This window comes from Pongo abelii, chromosome 16, assembly GCF_028885655.2.
Source record: "Pongo abelii isolate AG06213 chromosome 16, NHGRI_mPonAbe1-v2.0_pri, whole genome shotgun sequence".
Lineage (NCBI taxonomy): Eukaryota > Metazoa > Chordata > Mammalia > Primates > Hominidae > Pongo > Pongo abelii.
The window spans coordinates 23,530,573-23,546,038 of NC_072001.2; the positions used below are offsets into that span (position 1 = coordinate 23,530,573).

At 40.8% G+C, this 15,466-nt stretch overlaps 1 protein-coding gene, 1 long non-coding RNA gene and 1 pseudogene across 2 annotated transcripts in view; 1 reads left to right on the plus strand and 2 right to left on the minus strand.

The window, feature by feature from the left end:
• Positions 1 to 1,655, minus strand: part of LOC129050020 (E3 ubiquitin-protein ligase HERC2-like) — a 32,593-nt gene extending 30,938 nt beyond the window's left edge. The window contains 3 exon segments of the mRNA XM_054531305.2: positions 298 to 469; positions 982 to 1,092; positions 1,532 to 1,655. Coding sequence (XP_054387280.1) covers positions 298 to 469; positions 982 to 1,079 — 270 coding nt within the window. The 5' untranslated portion in view covers positions 1,080 to 1,092; positions 1,532 to 1,655.
• Positions 1,656 to 2,008: 353 nt separating this feature from the next.
• LOC129050391 (uncharacterized) lies at positions 2,009 to 7,027 on the minus strand. Its single transcript, XR_008513977.1, has 3 exons — positions 6,922 to 7,027; positions 6,001 to 6,102; positions 2,009 to 2,125 (listed from the first exon to the last, which is right to left on the minus strand). It is a non-coding gene; the product is annotated as an uncharacterized LOC129050391 (long non-coding RNA).
• A 1,158-nt stretch (positions 7,028 to 8,185) lies between these two features.
• On the plus strand, positions 8,186 to 8,745 carry LOC129050371 (COX assembly mitochondrial protein 2 homolog; annotated as a pseudogene).
• The last annotated feature ends 6,721 nt before the right edge of the window (positions 8,746 to 15,466 follow it).

The following is a 15,466-nucleotide window of genomic DNA, read 5'->3' on the forward strand; positions in this document are numbered from 1 at the left end:
AGTACATAGGAAGGGCCAACAAAGCAAGTCACTATTTTCATTGTTCTTTTCTGGTATTGATTTAAAAGTGCGTGTTTCAAGCTTGGTTCTGTGCTGACAAGGGAGTCGGTGCTCACTGATCTGAGTCTTCTCCACAAACAAGTGGCTTCCCAACCTGTCTCATCTGACTCGCTGCTGTTACCACCAAACACACACACGCCAGAGAAAAACACTGCCGTGGACACGCACGCTGGTCTTGCTTTAAAAATAACTAGACTCGAGTGCCACCTAAACACAAAGTTCCATCATGACACTCACATGCTTGTTGCCCTCGGAGTGGGGTGTATCCTTCCTGCAAATGATGCTCTGGAACCTTTGCAGCAAGGGCAAAAGCAGGGCGCTGGTGCCCTGGGCAGAACGCTCATTGTCAGTCTCCTGTGCCCCGCTGTCCCACAGCTGAAGCAACAACAGGATGGCAGACAACATTTGGCTAAAGGAGAAAACATATTTATTCTTAGTAAAAACAGGTTAACTTTTTTTTTTCATGGTTGATCAAAAATAAAAGCAAACAGCTAGATAGAAGTGAAGCAATACTTGGGATATGAAAGGAAATGAAAGTAAAGCCATGGTAATTAAATCACTGAATTGACACCAAGATTTTAGCACAAGTCATTGCCTTCTGCTGATAGGAAAGACCAGTTAAGAAGCTCAAAGAGCATGTTTACATGGAAGTTCTAGGATCTTAAACTCATGGAATAAAAATAATTAAATGAGGAAAACTGAAAGAAAAAAAAAAGAACAGTTCCCAGGCTAGAAAACTGAGCATAAAAAAGGAAGTGAAAAAAAGGTAAAGAGAGAGCGAGCTCTGGGACATGGTTCTCTGGTTACAGAGCACCACATCTGCTGCGGTCACACACGATTTAGTGAAATGCACACAATGCAACAGGTATTTGGACACAGAGGTGCTTCCCCGAAGCATTCCCAGTCTGCGGCAGCCCTCACCTCAACGTGCCTCTCTGCACAGCCAGCTCCAGCAGGACGGCCAGGGCCAAGTTCTGGTCCTGCAGGGGGATGCTTCCTGGCCCTTTGGTGGCTGGCATTCCATGAACATCCCTGAAATGAAAACAGTGGATGCAGGAACAAAGCGACCTCCAGAAAGACAGCATGCTTACAATCACACTAACACATTTACTACATGCTCCCTCCCAAGGAAGGATATATTTTTAATATTTAGAATCAAGTTTCTGAGACTTGCTACTCAAATTTTTCAGAGATTTTTAAAGTATACAATTAACTCACAGAAATGTATTTATTCATTCGGATGCTATTACAGTAGATGACATACTCCAAGTGTGTGAAGCATAAAATAATTTATCTCATTATCCAAAACATGAGTAGGAGAATATCTAGCTATCTTTTCCAGTTTCAATGACGTGTAAGACTATGCCAGTATCTACCTCCTCCTACAGAATTAGAGAGCCAATTTCTAAAACCACCTGAGGATCTGGAGGCAAAATGTCTACACTAATTTCTATCTCTGATCAAAGATTACCTGGTTGCTTACTCCATACCCAGCTCTCCAGAATTGACTTGGCCCTATATACAGGTGCAGGAGTTTCATCTTTTTTCTCTTTGTCATCCAGATCTTCTTTCTTTGTTCCACTTGGTTCGACACTATCATCTGCAGAATTAAAATTTTTTTAATCTGTAACTGCTTTTCAGAATGCCATACCATTAGTCAGTCTCTGCAAATGTCCCTCCCCGAAGTTACAACATCATTAACTGTATGTTTGACAACTTAAAAATAAAATACATCAATCATACCTCTAACAGATCCAGTATAATTTTCATAAACAAACCAATAAATTGGCCGGGAGTGGTGGCTTATGCCTGTAATCCCAGCACTCTAAGAGGCCGAGGCGGGTGGATCAGAAGGTCAGAAGATGGACACCATCTTGGCTAACACGGTGAAACCCCATCCCTACTAAAAATACAAAAAATTGGCCAGGTATGATGGTGGATACCTATAGTTCCAGCTACTCGGGAGGCTGAGGCAGGACAATGGCATGAACCCGGGAGGCAGAGCTTGCAGTGAGCCGAGATGGCACCACTGCACTCCAGCCTGGGCAAAAGAGCAAGACTCCATCTGAAAAAAAAAAAGAAAAGAAACCAATATATCAAATTATTTAAAGCCTGTCTTCCAAAATCATATTTCATTAACTTCCTAGTAGATTTCACAACTGAGAAACTTAGTCTTTGATATTTACCTACTTCAATTTCACACCAATTGCTTTTATCCAGTGAGTCCCAGTGCTTGTGTATCCGTGGGAAAAGGGAGGGTGTAGAAAAGGAGTACAATTCAAAAATCTTTTAACTCTTTACAAGGCCCTACTCCACTGCCAACTGGGAAGCACTGCTATGCACTGTCACTGTCACTGATAGCATAATTCAAGAGCACTGGGACACAAAGGAAAAGCTGAGAAAAATGACTTTAGGCCACTGACAATGTAAAGTTTCAGTCAAAAACAACTGTCATAAAACTCCTTACATAGTAAGCAAAGAGAAGAGAGAACTAACCTTACCCTTGAAGTGTAAACACCTTCCATCACAGAAGGCTGTGACTAAATGTCTAAACAACATAATTAGAAAAATGTATCTCAATCAGTGAAAGACAATGTCCCATCCAGATTACAAATAATGACTATCTAAAAATCTCGAAGGAAACAGTTCCTCTGTTTACAACACTTCTGACACCAAATGTATGGACTTTTGCACCAAGCAATTCTCCAGTTCTCTGCAACACCCAGCTGTGTGTCCCACAGTGCAATTCAATTCTGAAACTAACTACCTAGAATTAGGACAGACACCGCAGGTTAATAACAGGAGACAAAAGGTACAATGCTGAAAACAATATCTAAAGAACTAATGGCTGAAAACTTCCTAAGTTCAGCGAATGACACAAACCTAGGCAGATTGAAGAATCTGTGCAAAGCCCAGACATGATAAATCCAAAGGAAGCCATGACGAGGCACATCATAATCAACCGCCAAACACTAAGGACAAAACCGTTTCAAAAGTGCCACAGAAAGTAGATATAGAAGAATGTCTTTTGTGGCCTGAAATTAAGGCTAAATATTATGTGCTGCCTTGACGTCGGTAAAATCAAGAAAGCCTCAAATGGCCTAACCACAAGGTCTCCCCCGAGCTCTGCTCCCACGGATAAGATCCCAAAGCCAAACAACTCTCCTTATCGCAGAGACCCGACCCCAGCCTGCTCATCCCTGCCGGCCCAGAGTTATTCAAACAAGCCAATCACATCTTCCCATGGACGATGTGTTAGCCAAATGAAATGGTATTCCAAATGAAATACCATTCAGCAATAAAAAGAACTATTAATACACAGAACAAGTATAAATCTCAAACATCTAACTAGGAGTAAATGAAGATGGTTTCAAAACATTACTGAAAATATGGTTCCACTCACATGACATTCTCAAAAAGAATACCCTATACTGATGGAGAACAGATCAGTGGTTGCCAGGGTACGAGGCCAGGGAACATGTGATAAAAAGGAGAAGCACAAGGGAGCTTTTGGGGTGATGAAAATTCTCCATCCTGATGATGATGGGGGTTACATGAATCTATAGAAGTCAAAATTTACTGAACTACATACCACAATAAAATAAATTTCATATAAGTTTTTTAATAAAAAAAAAAAAGTTGGCTGGGTGTGGTGGCTCACACCTGTAATCCCAGCACTTCGGGAGGCTGGGGTGAGCAGATCACAAGGTCAGGATTTCGAGACGAGCCTGGCCAACATGGTAAACCCCGTCTCTACTAAAAATGCAAAAATTAGCCAGGTGTGGTGGCACGCGCCTGTAATCCCAGCTACCTGGGAGCCTGAGGCAGGAGAATCGCTTAAACCTGGAAGGCGGAGGTTGCAGTGAGCTGAGATCACGCCACTGCACTCCAGCCTGGACCACCAAGTGAAACGTCATCTCAAAACAAAACAAAACAAAAAACAAAGAAAATATCTAGGTCTAGGTAGGACAGCTGGAATACAGTCTGGTGGAATCATGTCAGAGCAGCGAGCTGGGTCTGGAGGGCTGGAGTAGGGTATGGCCCCACTCTAGGAAGGAACTAGGAAACGCATCCTGGGTGAAGCAAGAGCAGAGTCCCGTTCTGCAACAGATTAGCATTTATCCTGATCTGACAAACTACATGCAAATTTAATACGTCTCACTTAGCCTCTTATTTTCCTTAACAACATGGAAAATGAGAGAACAAACAATTCAGAAGTTTAAGACATGAAATACATTTAATTCAGAAATCATACACAGAAAGGTAGGAAATAAATGGGGGGAAAAAGCAGCTAATGAAAAGTGAAAATGCGCCAGGTGCAGTGGCTCACACCTACAATCCCAGCACGCTGGGAGGCCAAGGCGGGCGGATCAATTGAGGTCAGGAGTTTCAGACCAGCTTGGCCGACATGGTGAAACTCCAACTCTACTAAAAATACAAAAATTGGCCCAGCGTGGTGGCAACCACCTGTAATTCCAGCAGCTCGAGAGGCTGAGGCAGGAGAACTGCTTGAACCTGGGAGGCAGAGGCTGCAGTGAGCCAAGATCATGCCACTGTACTCCAGCCTGGGAAACAGAGCAAGACCCTGTCTCAGAAAATAAAATAAAATATTCATAGTCTTAATAATGGAAAATAAAAACATTTACTGAATGCCAAAAAATCTCCCTAAAAACCCCAATCAGTTGTGATCTACATAAAGAACAATTATGCTCTGCTTTCTAACCACAATTTTAAAGAACAAAAATATTCATCAAATGTGGGCCGGGTGCGGAGGCTCACGCCTGTAATCCCAACACTTTGGGAGGCCGTGGCAGGCGGATCATGAGGTCAGGAGTTCAAGACCAGCCTGGCCAATATGGTGAAACTCTGTCTCTACTAAAAACACAAAAATTAGCTGGGCGTGGTGGAGGGCACCTGTAATCCTAGCTATTCAGGAGGCTAAGACAGAGAACTGCTTGAACCCAGGAGGCGGAGGTTGCAGTAAGCCAAGATCAGGCCACTGCACTCCAGCCTGAGCGACAGAGCAAGACTCCCTCTCGAGAGGAAAAAACAAACCGAAAATTCATCAAATGTAATAAATAAAACATATACTTTGGATTTTTCCATGTATTTAGCTTTTCTTAGAGCATCTTTTAGAATTATTGCTTCACAAAAAACACTTTTGGAAATGTTTTAATTTATTAACAAATACTGGAGGGCTAGGAAGAAGAGGTTAAAACTTTTTAAAATATACACAATGAATTACGCATATGTGAAAAAAAAGAAAAAAGGGTTGCTGACTCCTGTCATGGAAGGCACTGTCATATGGACACTCTTAGCCTCAGCATCCAGAGGTCCAGAAAGGGAAAATTTCAAGTCAGAGAGAATTCTATATATACCATTTATTTGGAAACTTCAGCCCTTAAGATCCCAGCATCATGACCTCAGTTTCAACACAATTGTCCTTAGACCTTGTATTGGTTACAAATACAAAACAAACAGCTCAACTGAACTAACTCTTGTCTCTCCAGAAACACAAACACAAAACCTCATAAAATGAGTGAGTTTCTAGCGGCCGTAATTACTGCAACTTCTCCAATTTTCCCCTCCACAGTTAACTAAACAGCTCAAAAACTATCAATAACAAACAACAGTCACCATGATATGGTTAGGAGTGTGGCAGATTTCTTAACCAGTAATAATAAATAGGAAAAAAATTTTGCCTATTAATAAATCTCAAGTTTCGTGCACTTGCAAGAAACTAATTAAAAGGCAGCCGTGCACAATCTACAAAAACAGCCATAAAGACTGTTACATTTTAAGTCATAGGAAACAAACCTGCTCCTCTAATATAGCAAGATACAACTGACTTCCCCTTACATACCCTAAAAAAAAGACTTACATGAGAAATATAAACATGGAAGCAGAAATACACCAAGAAAAAGACATGTCAAACCCCACCTGTATATGTTTTCAACCATTCGGTGTCAAGGCGAGCCTGGGCAGCCAAACACAAAGATTCAGAGGGTATTCTTTTCTCCAGCTTCCTCCCAGTTCTCAGGCCTGCAAGTAAACATACATGTTGAAGACCTGACGCTTTTTAATAGTTTACAAAGACACTCCCGAAAGGTTTAATGCAGAAAAAAAAAAAGACAGAGAACAGAAAGATGGGAAAGAAGAGCTCGGGGAGGGGAATGAAGGGGAGAGAGGGAAAGAGGGAAGAGATGGAGGGAGAGGGAAGTGGGGAAGGGAAAGCCTCCTTCCAAGGTAGGCAGGGTGTGCCTGGTTTCTCAGGAGGCCAAATCACAATGTCATCCCCCTGCCCTCAAATCCAAAAGGTACACACACACATGACAGGAAGCCCATCGTTTTTTGTTTTGTTTTGAGATGGAGTCTCCCTCTGTAACCCAGGCCTGAGTGCAGTGGCACCATCTCAGCTCACTGCAAACTCCGCCTCCCGGGTTCACACCATTCTCCTGCCTCAGCCTCCCGAGTAGCTGGGACTACAGGCGCCCGCCACCACGCCAGCTAATTTTTTCTATTTTTAGTACAGATAGGGTTTCACCATGTTAGCCAGGATGATCTGGATCTCCCAACCTCGTGATCCGCCCGCCTCGGCCTCCCAAAGTGCTGGGACTACAGGCTTGAGCCACGGCGCCTGGCCAGGAAGCCCACTGTTTGAACGACAAACGACAGCAGCATGAATCTGCCGCTTTACCCCACAGCAGGGCGCCTGCGTGAAACAAATTACTAAAAAGGATCACCTGCAGAAAAACCCACAGCCACCACCGCTTAGAGATGGAGAGAGACCCGAGGCTGCCCCGCGGGCGGTCCGCGCAGGCCCCTAGTTCGCCCGCCCGCCCGCCAACCCCGCGCCCACACCTCCTCCGACGCTGGCAGCCCCGGTGCCCCAGGCCAGGACCTGACGCGCAGGGCCCGGCCGCCTCGCCCCGCTGGCTTGCGGACACAGCCTCCCAGCAGCCGCTGGCTCAGGGGCGCCAGGGATCCTGACGCCTCTCGCGACCCCCGCTACCCGCGCTTATGGCCAATCGCAAGGCGGCTCCGTGGGCGCAGCCAATGGGGAAGGGGAGCCCTTCGCCGCTCCTCCGGACTCTCCCGCTCCTGCAATCCGGTTTATCTTCCTACTTGGAGCTCACCGGCTGCGGCCAGGGGCAAAGGCAGGCGCCGGAAGGCGGGATTTCCGCCGCACGCACGCACACCCGCGCTCCTACGGGAGTCAGTTTCTCACCACCTGAATTATTTGAACTTAGCACCACTAAAAGTGGAGCAATCAGGTGCAGAGTGTTTCCAGACCTCGTGTAATAGAAATCACTGACACCATCTATTTTTTTTTTTTTTTTGAGACAGAGTCTCACTGCCTCGCCGAGACTGGAGTGCAGTGGCCTGATATCTGCTCATTGCAACCTCCACCTCCCGGGTTTAGGTGCCTCAGCCTTCTGAGTAGCTGGGATTACAGGCATCTGCCACCACACCCGGCTAATTTTTGTATTTTCAGTAGTGACGAAGTTTCATCATGTTGGCCAGGCTGGTCACGAACTCCTGACCTCTGGTGATCTGCCCGCCTCAGCCTCCCAAAGTTCTGGGATTACAGGTGTGAGCCACCGTGCCCGGCCTATTTCATATTTTAAATATTAGAAAAGTAGAACTTGGCCAGGTGTGGTGGCTCACACCTGTAGTCTTAGCACTTTGGGAGGCTGAAGTGGGAGGATCGCTTGAGCCCGGGAGTTCAAGACCAGCCTGGGCAACATGACAAGACCCTGTCTATTCAAAAAATAAAATTAGCCAGGTAAGGTGGCACGTGCCTGTGGTCCCAGCTACTCGGGAGGCCGAGGCAGGAGAATCGCTTGAACCCCGGAGGCGGAGGTTGCAGTGAGCCGAGATCGTGCTACTGCACTCCAGCCTGGGAGACAGAGCCAGATTCCGTTTCAAAATAATAATAATGATAATAAGTTTGGGCGGTGGAGGGCCACCCCCGGGCATTGGCCACCTGTGGAATGACCTGGCCTTTGGCTCCCTGGCAGCCAGCTTCTGGGTCAGGCATCTTCGTTGGTGACTACCCCTTCAGCTCTCCTCGTGTGGCCGTGAGTGGTGTGGCACTGCCGTGACCCATCATCTTGTCTTAAAGATGCATCCTGACTTTCCTCCACACTCGCACACTCAAGAATGCAACATCGTGATTAACTTGCTAAAAGAATATCACAAAAATCATAGCATTTGAAAATTTTTTGGTCATTGCAATGATCTTGATCAGGCAATGAGAAAATAAATGCTTGAAGAATGAGTACATGGAAAAGAAGACCAAGAGCAGAGAGTATGGCAATTCCATGCAAAAGAGACTTTTTTTTTTTTTTTTTTTTTGAGACAGAGTCTTGCTCTTTCACCAGGGCAAGTGCAGTGGCTCAATCTTGGCTCACTGCAACCTCCGTCTCCTGGGTTCAAGCAATTCTCCTGCCTCAGCCTCCCACGTAGCTGGGACAACAGGCGTGTGTCACTACACCCTACTAATTTTTGTATTTTTAGTAGAGACAGGGTTTCACCATGTTGGCCCTGGCCAGGATGGTCTCGATCTCTTGACCTTGTGATCTGCCTGCCTTAGCCTCCCAAAGTGCTGGGATTACAGGTGTGAGTCGCCGTGTCCAGCCGTAAAAGAGACTTTTTAATTCTCCAGAGGAATCTGAAAAATAAAGTGCATTTTCACTGGATGCTGAGAGAAGACCAAAAGACTATGGGTTGGCCCGGGCACAGTGGCTCACGCCTGTAATCCTAGCACTTTCGGAGGCCGAGGTGAGTGGATCACCTGAGGTCAGGAGTTCAAGACCAGCCTGACCAATATGGCGAAACGCTGTGTTTACTAAAAATACAAAAATTAGCCAGGCATGGTTGTGTGGGCCTGTAATCCCAGCTACTCGCAGGCTGAGGCAGGAGAATCTCTTGAACCCAGGAGGCAGAGGTTGCAGTGAGCCGAGATCATGCCACTGCCCTCTGCACTCCAGCCTGGGTGAGAAAGCAAGACTCCGTCTCAAAAATAAAAAAAAAAAAAAAGAAAAAGAAAACGCAGAGTGCATAGCACATGGTAGATAGATACTGACACTGCACTGAGTCTCTTATACACATCGTCTCATTTTACTCTCACAAAACCCCAGGAGTTTGGTATCTTTATTCTAATTTTAAAGATGAGAAACTGAGGCTCAAAAATATTAGGGATATGTCCAAGGTAACGCAATGAGTAATTTGTAGATCTGAAATGCAGACAGATCTCTCATTCTGAGCCAAGTGCTTCGACAGCACAGAAGGTAGAGAAACTAAAGTTCCCTGTGGAGTTGTGGGATGCTTACTGAAGGTAGATCATTTGGTGTGGAAACCAAAACACAAATGTCATTAGCGGGAGTAAGGGAGGGAGGAGGAGGGAGGGGAGTAGAGGATTTCATTGCGGGCTGAAGGAAGAGCATGCTAAAGATGTTAATTTGTGAAAAAAAAGCTTGGCAGTTTTAGTAATTTACTGTTGTGAGGAGAAATAAATTTAGAGTATGAATGGTATGGCGGCAGATCATATGAGAGGTATAGTGAAAATTTACAGAATCTGCTGACCCCAACATCAACAAAATTAATGGGGCCCAACTCTGTACCTGCCATGACCAAGTTTTAAATTTTTCTGTAGATAGGCTGTTCCTTCCAAAGCTTAGAGATTAAGCATATATATATATATATATATATACACATAATTTTTTTTTGAGACGGAGTCTCGATCTGTAGTCCCAGGCTAGAGTACAATGGCACGATCTTGGCTCCCTACAGCTTCCGCCTCCAGGGTTCAAGCGATTCTCCTGCATCAGCCTCCTGAGTAGCTGGGATTACAGGCACGTGCCACCATGCCTAGCTAATTTTTGTATTTTTAGTAGAGATGGGGTTTCATCATGTTGGTCAGGCTGGTCTTGAACTCCTGACCTCATGATCTGCCCGCCTCAGAATCCCAAAGTGCTGGAGTTACAGGCATGAGCCACTGTGCCCGGCTGCATTTATATATTTTTAATTGAAGCCACTAGACCTCAGCATGTGGTCTAAACAAAGCCTGTTCTCCTAGTTCAGTCCATTTTCCATGATATCAGGTTCTCCAAAGGATGAACCCAAGAGGTTCCTGTTAGCTGAAGACAAAGTGAAAGGCTGACAATGACATGCAAATTTAGTAGAGCAAAGAATACGCATTTATAGTAGAATAATACATGAATTTTTTTCCTTTCTACCATACAAAAAAAATAATGCTTACAATGCAGGTACATTAATTTTATATTAAAAATACTCTTAGGTTGACCTCTGATGTTTTGCTTTTGCACCTGCAGTAAGCCTTAAGGCATTTGGCATTCCCATTTTCACAAACCTAATTTAGTAGACTAAATGGCTATGCTAAGCATTTCACTTGCTTTCTATTATTCTTTGGCTATAGACTATCACATAATGTGAGTGTTATTGATTTTATCCATGTTAATTTCTCCTACCACGTACTATAGCAAGCTATACCTTTAGCATTTTTTTTTTTTTTTAGGTTTTTGGCTTATAGGAAGGTATCTCCTAAACCATAAAACTTATCCCATATTATTTTCTTTTCTCACAATTTATTTATTGAGCTTTGCTGTATGTAGCTTTTTGAAGTAGATTTTATAGTTTAGAATTGTTGCTTTCCGTTTTTAATCTTTCACTCTTCATTTTTATTGAGTTATGAATTAACTATCTTTATTGTAGTGGTAAAACCATTTGTAATAGTCATAGTTTGATTGAGTGTACATAAATAAATAAAACCCCTACGTTAAACTGGGAAGTGACATCAGCCCCTTTCTATTTTTTCATTTAAATTCTGAAAACACATGGAGATGAGTGTCCTTCATTTCTACCTTAAGTGGGTTGTTACAACTGAAGGTAATAGGGGCAGTCAGTTAGCACAAAACAAATGGGCAGCTACACACAAAGAACATGTTAAAGGTAAAACATGGGTATTTAGAAGGTTGCTTCCATATGTGCTATAAGTTATGTATGAGTATCGAGGAAAGAAGACAGTAACGACTACCTGGTAATCATTTGTGCTCTTACGAAGAAGGAGCAGTGGCTCCATAATGTCCCCAAAATGAGGCAGCAGTCTGTCACTGTAGCAAATGGTGAGAGGGCCCTTGAGCTAGCAGGCTGGGGCACATTCTACAACCCCTTTCCTTTGTCCTATAGATTCAACTTTCACATATGAGAAATACTAAAGGAATTTTCTCGGCATTCACATAAAAATAAGAATAAAGATAAAAAGGAATATATCAACTCTTGTAATCACTAGAAACGTGTTGCTACAAAACAGATGAAAAAAGGAATGAACATTTATACATTCCAACATAAATTGTAAGGGTGTAATATATCAACTCTTGTAATCACTAGAAACGTGTTGCTACAAAACAGATGAAAAATATGAACATTTATACATTCCAACATAAATTGTAAGGGTGTAATAAAACATAAAGAGACCATGAAGTGAAACGCAAGAGCATGGGGAAGAGATAGCCAGAAAGTGCAATAGAAACTGGCAGAATCCATGAAAGAAATAGGATTTAAAAACAAAATCATTGTCGAAAAACAGAAAACTAAATTGTAAAGAGAACGAGGGAGACTGAACCCCAAATAATGTAAGGTTTGTAAAGGGTGTAAGTGAGAAAAAAATATGTAATGAGTCCCCTCCCCTGTCCAAAAATCCAAAAACTGTGAAACATAGGATAGAATTAGAAAAAAGTTATTGCCTATATTAAGCCAAGATAGATCATCATAAGCACATACATTTACATTACCGTGTAGTATATGCTTATATATGTTTTTAGAATGTTCAACTCCAAGATATATCCCTGTATGGGACTAGGACTTTAAAGATTAAGAAAGCATTATTTGGGGGCTTAAGCAAAAATAGTCAACTTAGAGAAAAAGAAAATCATTTTGGCATCAGAGTTTTCCACAGCAAAAGTTAACACCAGAAAATGGGGGGAAATATTGAGAAAGAAGAGAAGGGAGAAGCCAATGGTTATCCTTATCCTTGCAAGATATCTATCAGCTATAAAGTGTACAGTTATAAGCACCCATAACTGCAGGGAACACTGTTTACAGAAAGTTCTTATTAAGAGATTTACCACAGGACAAAGTTCAATCAACCTAGTTCTGAGTAGGTAAAATACTACCAGTAAGGCAAGAGGTAAGCATTCACTGCGTCGTATATAGATTTAAGGGATACATGGTGTAGAAAATGTAAAAAGATATTTTACTGATGATTCTGATAATGTACAAATGATTGAACTGTAACAACTAGGAGGAGAGAGTAAAAGAAAGAGGAAAGTAGGAAATAGCTCCCTGATTGCCTCATCTATAATAGTTGAGAACAATGGGTTCATTTTAAATCTCAAAATTTGCCCATTGTTTAATGTATGAAAATATTAAGTGACACAAAGGCAAATATTAAGAAATATCCTGCCACAAAAATCAAATAGTTCAGGAGAAGCTGAGAAAGTGAAAACAGCATAGAGTCTAATTTAATTGCCACTCATTGTGGGGAACCATTAGGTATTATCTAAATAAATGGGGAAAAATATAAATGCAGGTAAAATTACAAAAATAACAACCAGAAAACTACATCTTTCTTATCAATAAAGATAAATTATCATTTAACAATATAAAGTATTTAATAATAATAAAAAATACTAAATTTTATGATACATATACAAGAAATACACCAAAATCAAAGAGCCAATTTTTTTTAAATAAAATGGTCAACAAATACCAAACAGACAAATGCTAACAAATGAATTATCAACCTACTTTTATTCTGTCTTCTCCTTGCTTATTTTTTTAAATTCCTTTTTAAAATTTTGTTTAGATACTTTAAAATTACTCTTTTCATATTATTTTCTCTAATAATTCTAACCTTCTGGTTCTGTTTTTCGACATTTCTGCTGTTTCTATCACAATATCTATTTTCCTTGAGTGTTTTCTTGGTGGTGGTGTTCTTTTCTGGTTTTTGTTTGTTTTGTTTGTTTGTTTTGGTTTTGATTGAAAGAAATACAACAATGGAAGCTCACACTACTGCAGGGTGCTTCTCCAGATTTTGCTTATCACTCATAATTCTACTTTTATTTACTTTTCAGTTTCCTCAGTTAGTTGCTTATTGTACTTTTCATAGTTGTAGTTGTAATCAACATGTAAGATAGGCTACAGGGAGTTTATCCTGCCACAAAATACCGGAAATCCATCATTTTTTTCTTAAAAAAAGTCATTTTGAACTCGTGATTTGTAGGAAGGAATGCAGATTTAGAGGCATACATTTTCCATGACATGGAAAAATCATTTAACAATGTTAAGTCTCTATTTCAGCAAATACAGAAAAGATATGATTCACAGGACAAGAAAACTGACAGTTAACAACTTACATGGAAAGGCATTTCGACAAATAATATAATCCATCCTACTCCTAAGAGAGGAAAATTTGTATTAATGAAACTTCTACCAGGTATCACTTTCACCTCAGTTAATCCACGAAAATTAAGTCAGCAACATTTTGTGATAAACCATATCCAAAAGAGTTGATTGATGAAATGTCATTAATAGAACAGCAGTTATCCATCATTCAGTAAAAATTCATCTATCACCCGTACACCAAACTTAATTCCATCTTATACAAAGCACATACACTACATTGAAAACTGTCAACTTCTGATGATCTAAAAATGTCTCTTCTATGACCATGTGATCACACTGAAATAAAGAATACAGAAAATTCATAGATGGTCAGTTAAAAAAAAAAGATTCCACGAAGCAATAAACTTTCCTTAAAAATGCCAAAATAATAACATAGACTGCGTAATACAACACTCATTTTACTGACATAATCTGTTGCGGCATTTTGTTAATCAAATACTTTCTTTTATATATACTTATAAATGTCATACTAGAATTACACATTTTCTAATGAAATACAAAAGCATAAAAGAATCGTATTCATAAGTTGATTTTAATCATTGTCTCGAGTTCAATATTACAAACAAGTGTAATTATGGTACAAGTACAAAACAAATGGTGATTAAAGCATGTCAGAAAACAGATGTTCCTGCATACAGATGGACAATCCAATTAACACTTCTCAAATAGAAAACAGCTATTTACTCCTTACTAATGAGTGATATAATTATTTATCATTAATGCAGCTTGGTTTTTTAATGTCTCCATGAAGAGCTTAAATATAATTTTCCTAAAGATGCATTTGGGCCGGGCGCCGAGGCTCAGGCCTGTAATCCCAGCACTTTGGGAGGCCAAGGCAGGCGGATAACGAGGTCAGGAGATTGAGCCCATCCTGGCTAACATGGTGAAACCCCTTCTCTACTAAAAATACAAAAAAATTAGCTGGGTGTGGTGGCGGGCGCTTGTAGTCCCAGCTACTCGGGAGGCTGAAGCATGAGAATGGCGGGAACCTGGGAGGTGGAGCTTGCAGTGAGCTGAGATCCCACCACTGCACTCCAGCCTGGGCGACAGAGCGAGACTCCGTCTCAAAAAAAAAAAAAATAAATAATAAAAATAAATAAATAAATAAATAAGAAAAATGATGTATTTGGATGGTTAATGTATTTTTAATGTATAATTATCTATTGTAGTTAAAAGATGATCAAATATGCTGATTCACTCAGTGTCTATGTTTTAAATGCAGGACTTAAGGAACAATCTGCCATAAGGCACCAACTTATTGTTTTCTTTTAAATTATATATCTAACACGCATACACACACACACTATATATATACAAAACATTAATAATGATGAAAATTTTGAGAATCATGAAGAATAGTATAAATGTAATATATATTTTTTTCACAAGAGTTTTCCAACTACCCTACTTTTTTTTTTAGTAGAATACATTAGATACTACAAAAGAAATGAAAACAAAATGATGTGGAATAGCATGTAAACAATAGAAAGAAGTTTTTGAAGATTGTTACAACACAGCTTCCCTAGCTAATAATACCTGAGAAAACCTGCACATGTGGCATATATGTGTAGGTACCTTTTAGCATATATAATGGATTTATTAATATTTCTTCATTGCGTTGATGGGATGAATATATAAAATAGTAAGTACAAATACCTAGACCTTTGCTTGGTGTATAGTAAATATTGTGTTAAAATAGAACTCTACTATCTTTCTACAGAAATACTCTATGCAGTGATTACTTCTGGCTGTGATACATAAAAACAGGAAAATCTCAATAGAGAAAAAATATGTATTCATGATCATGATTTGGATTTTTCCAAAGAACAAAAACTATGAATTGGGTTGCAAAGATTTCCTGTTAAGACAACAGTAGAAATAAAGACATGGAGTAGAAGATACACACATTGAGTAGGTT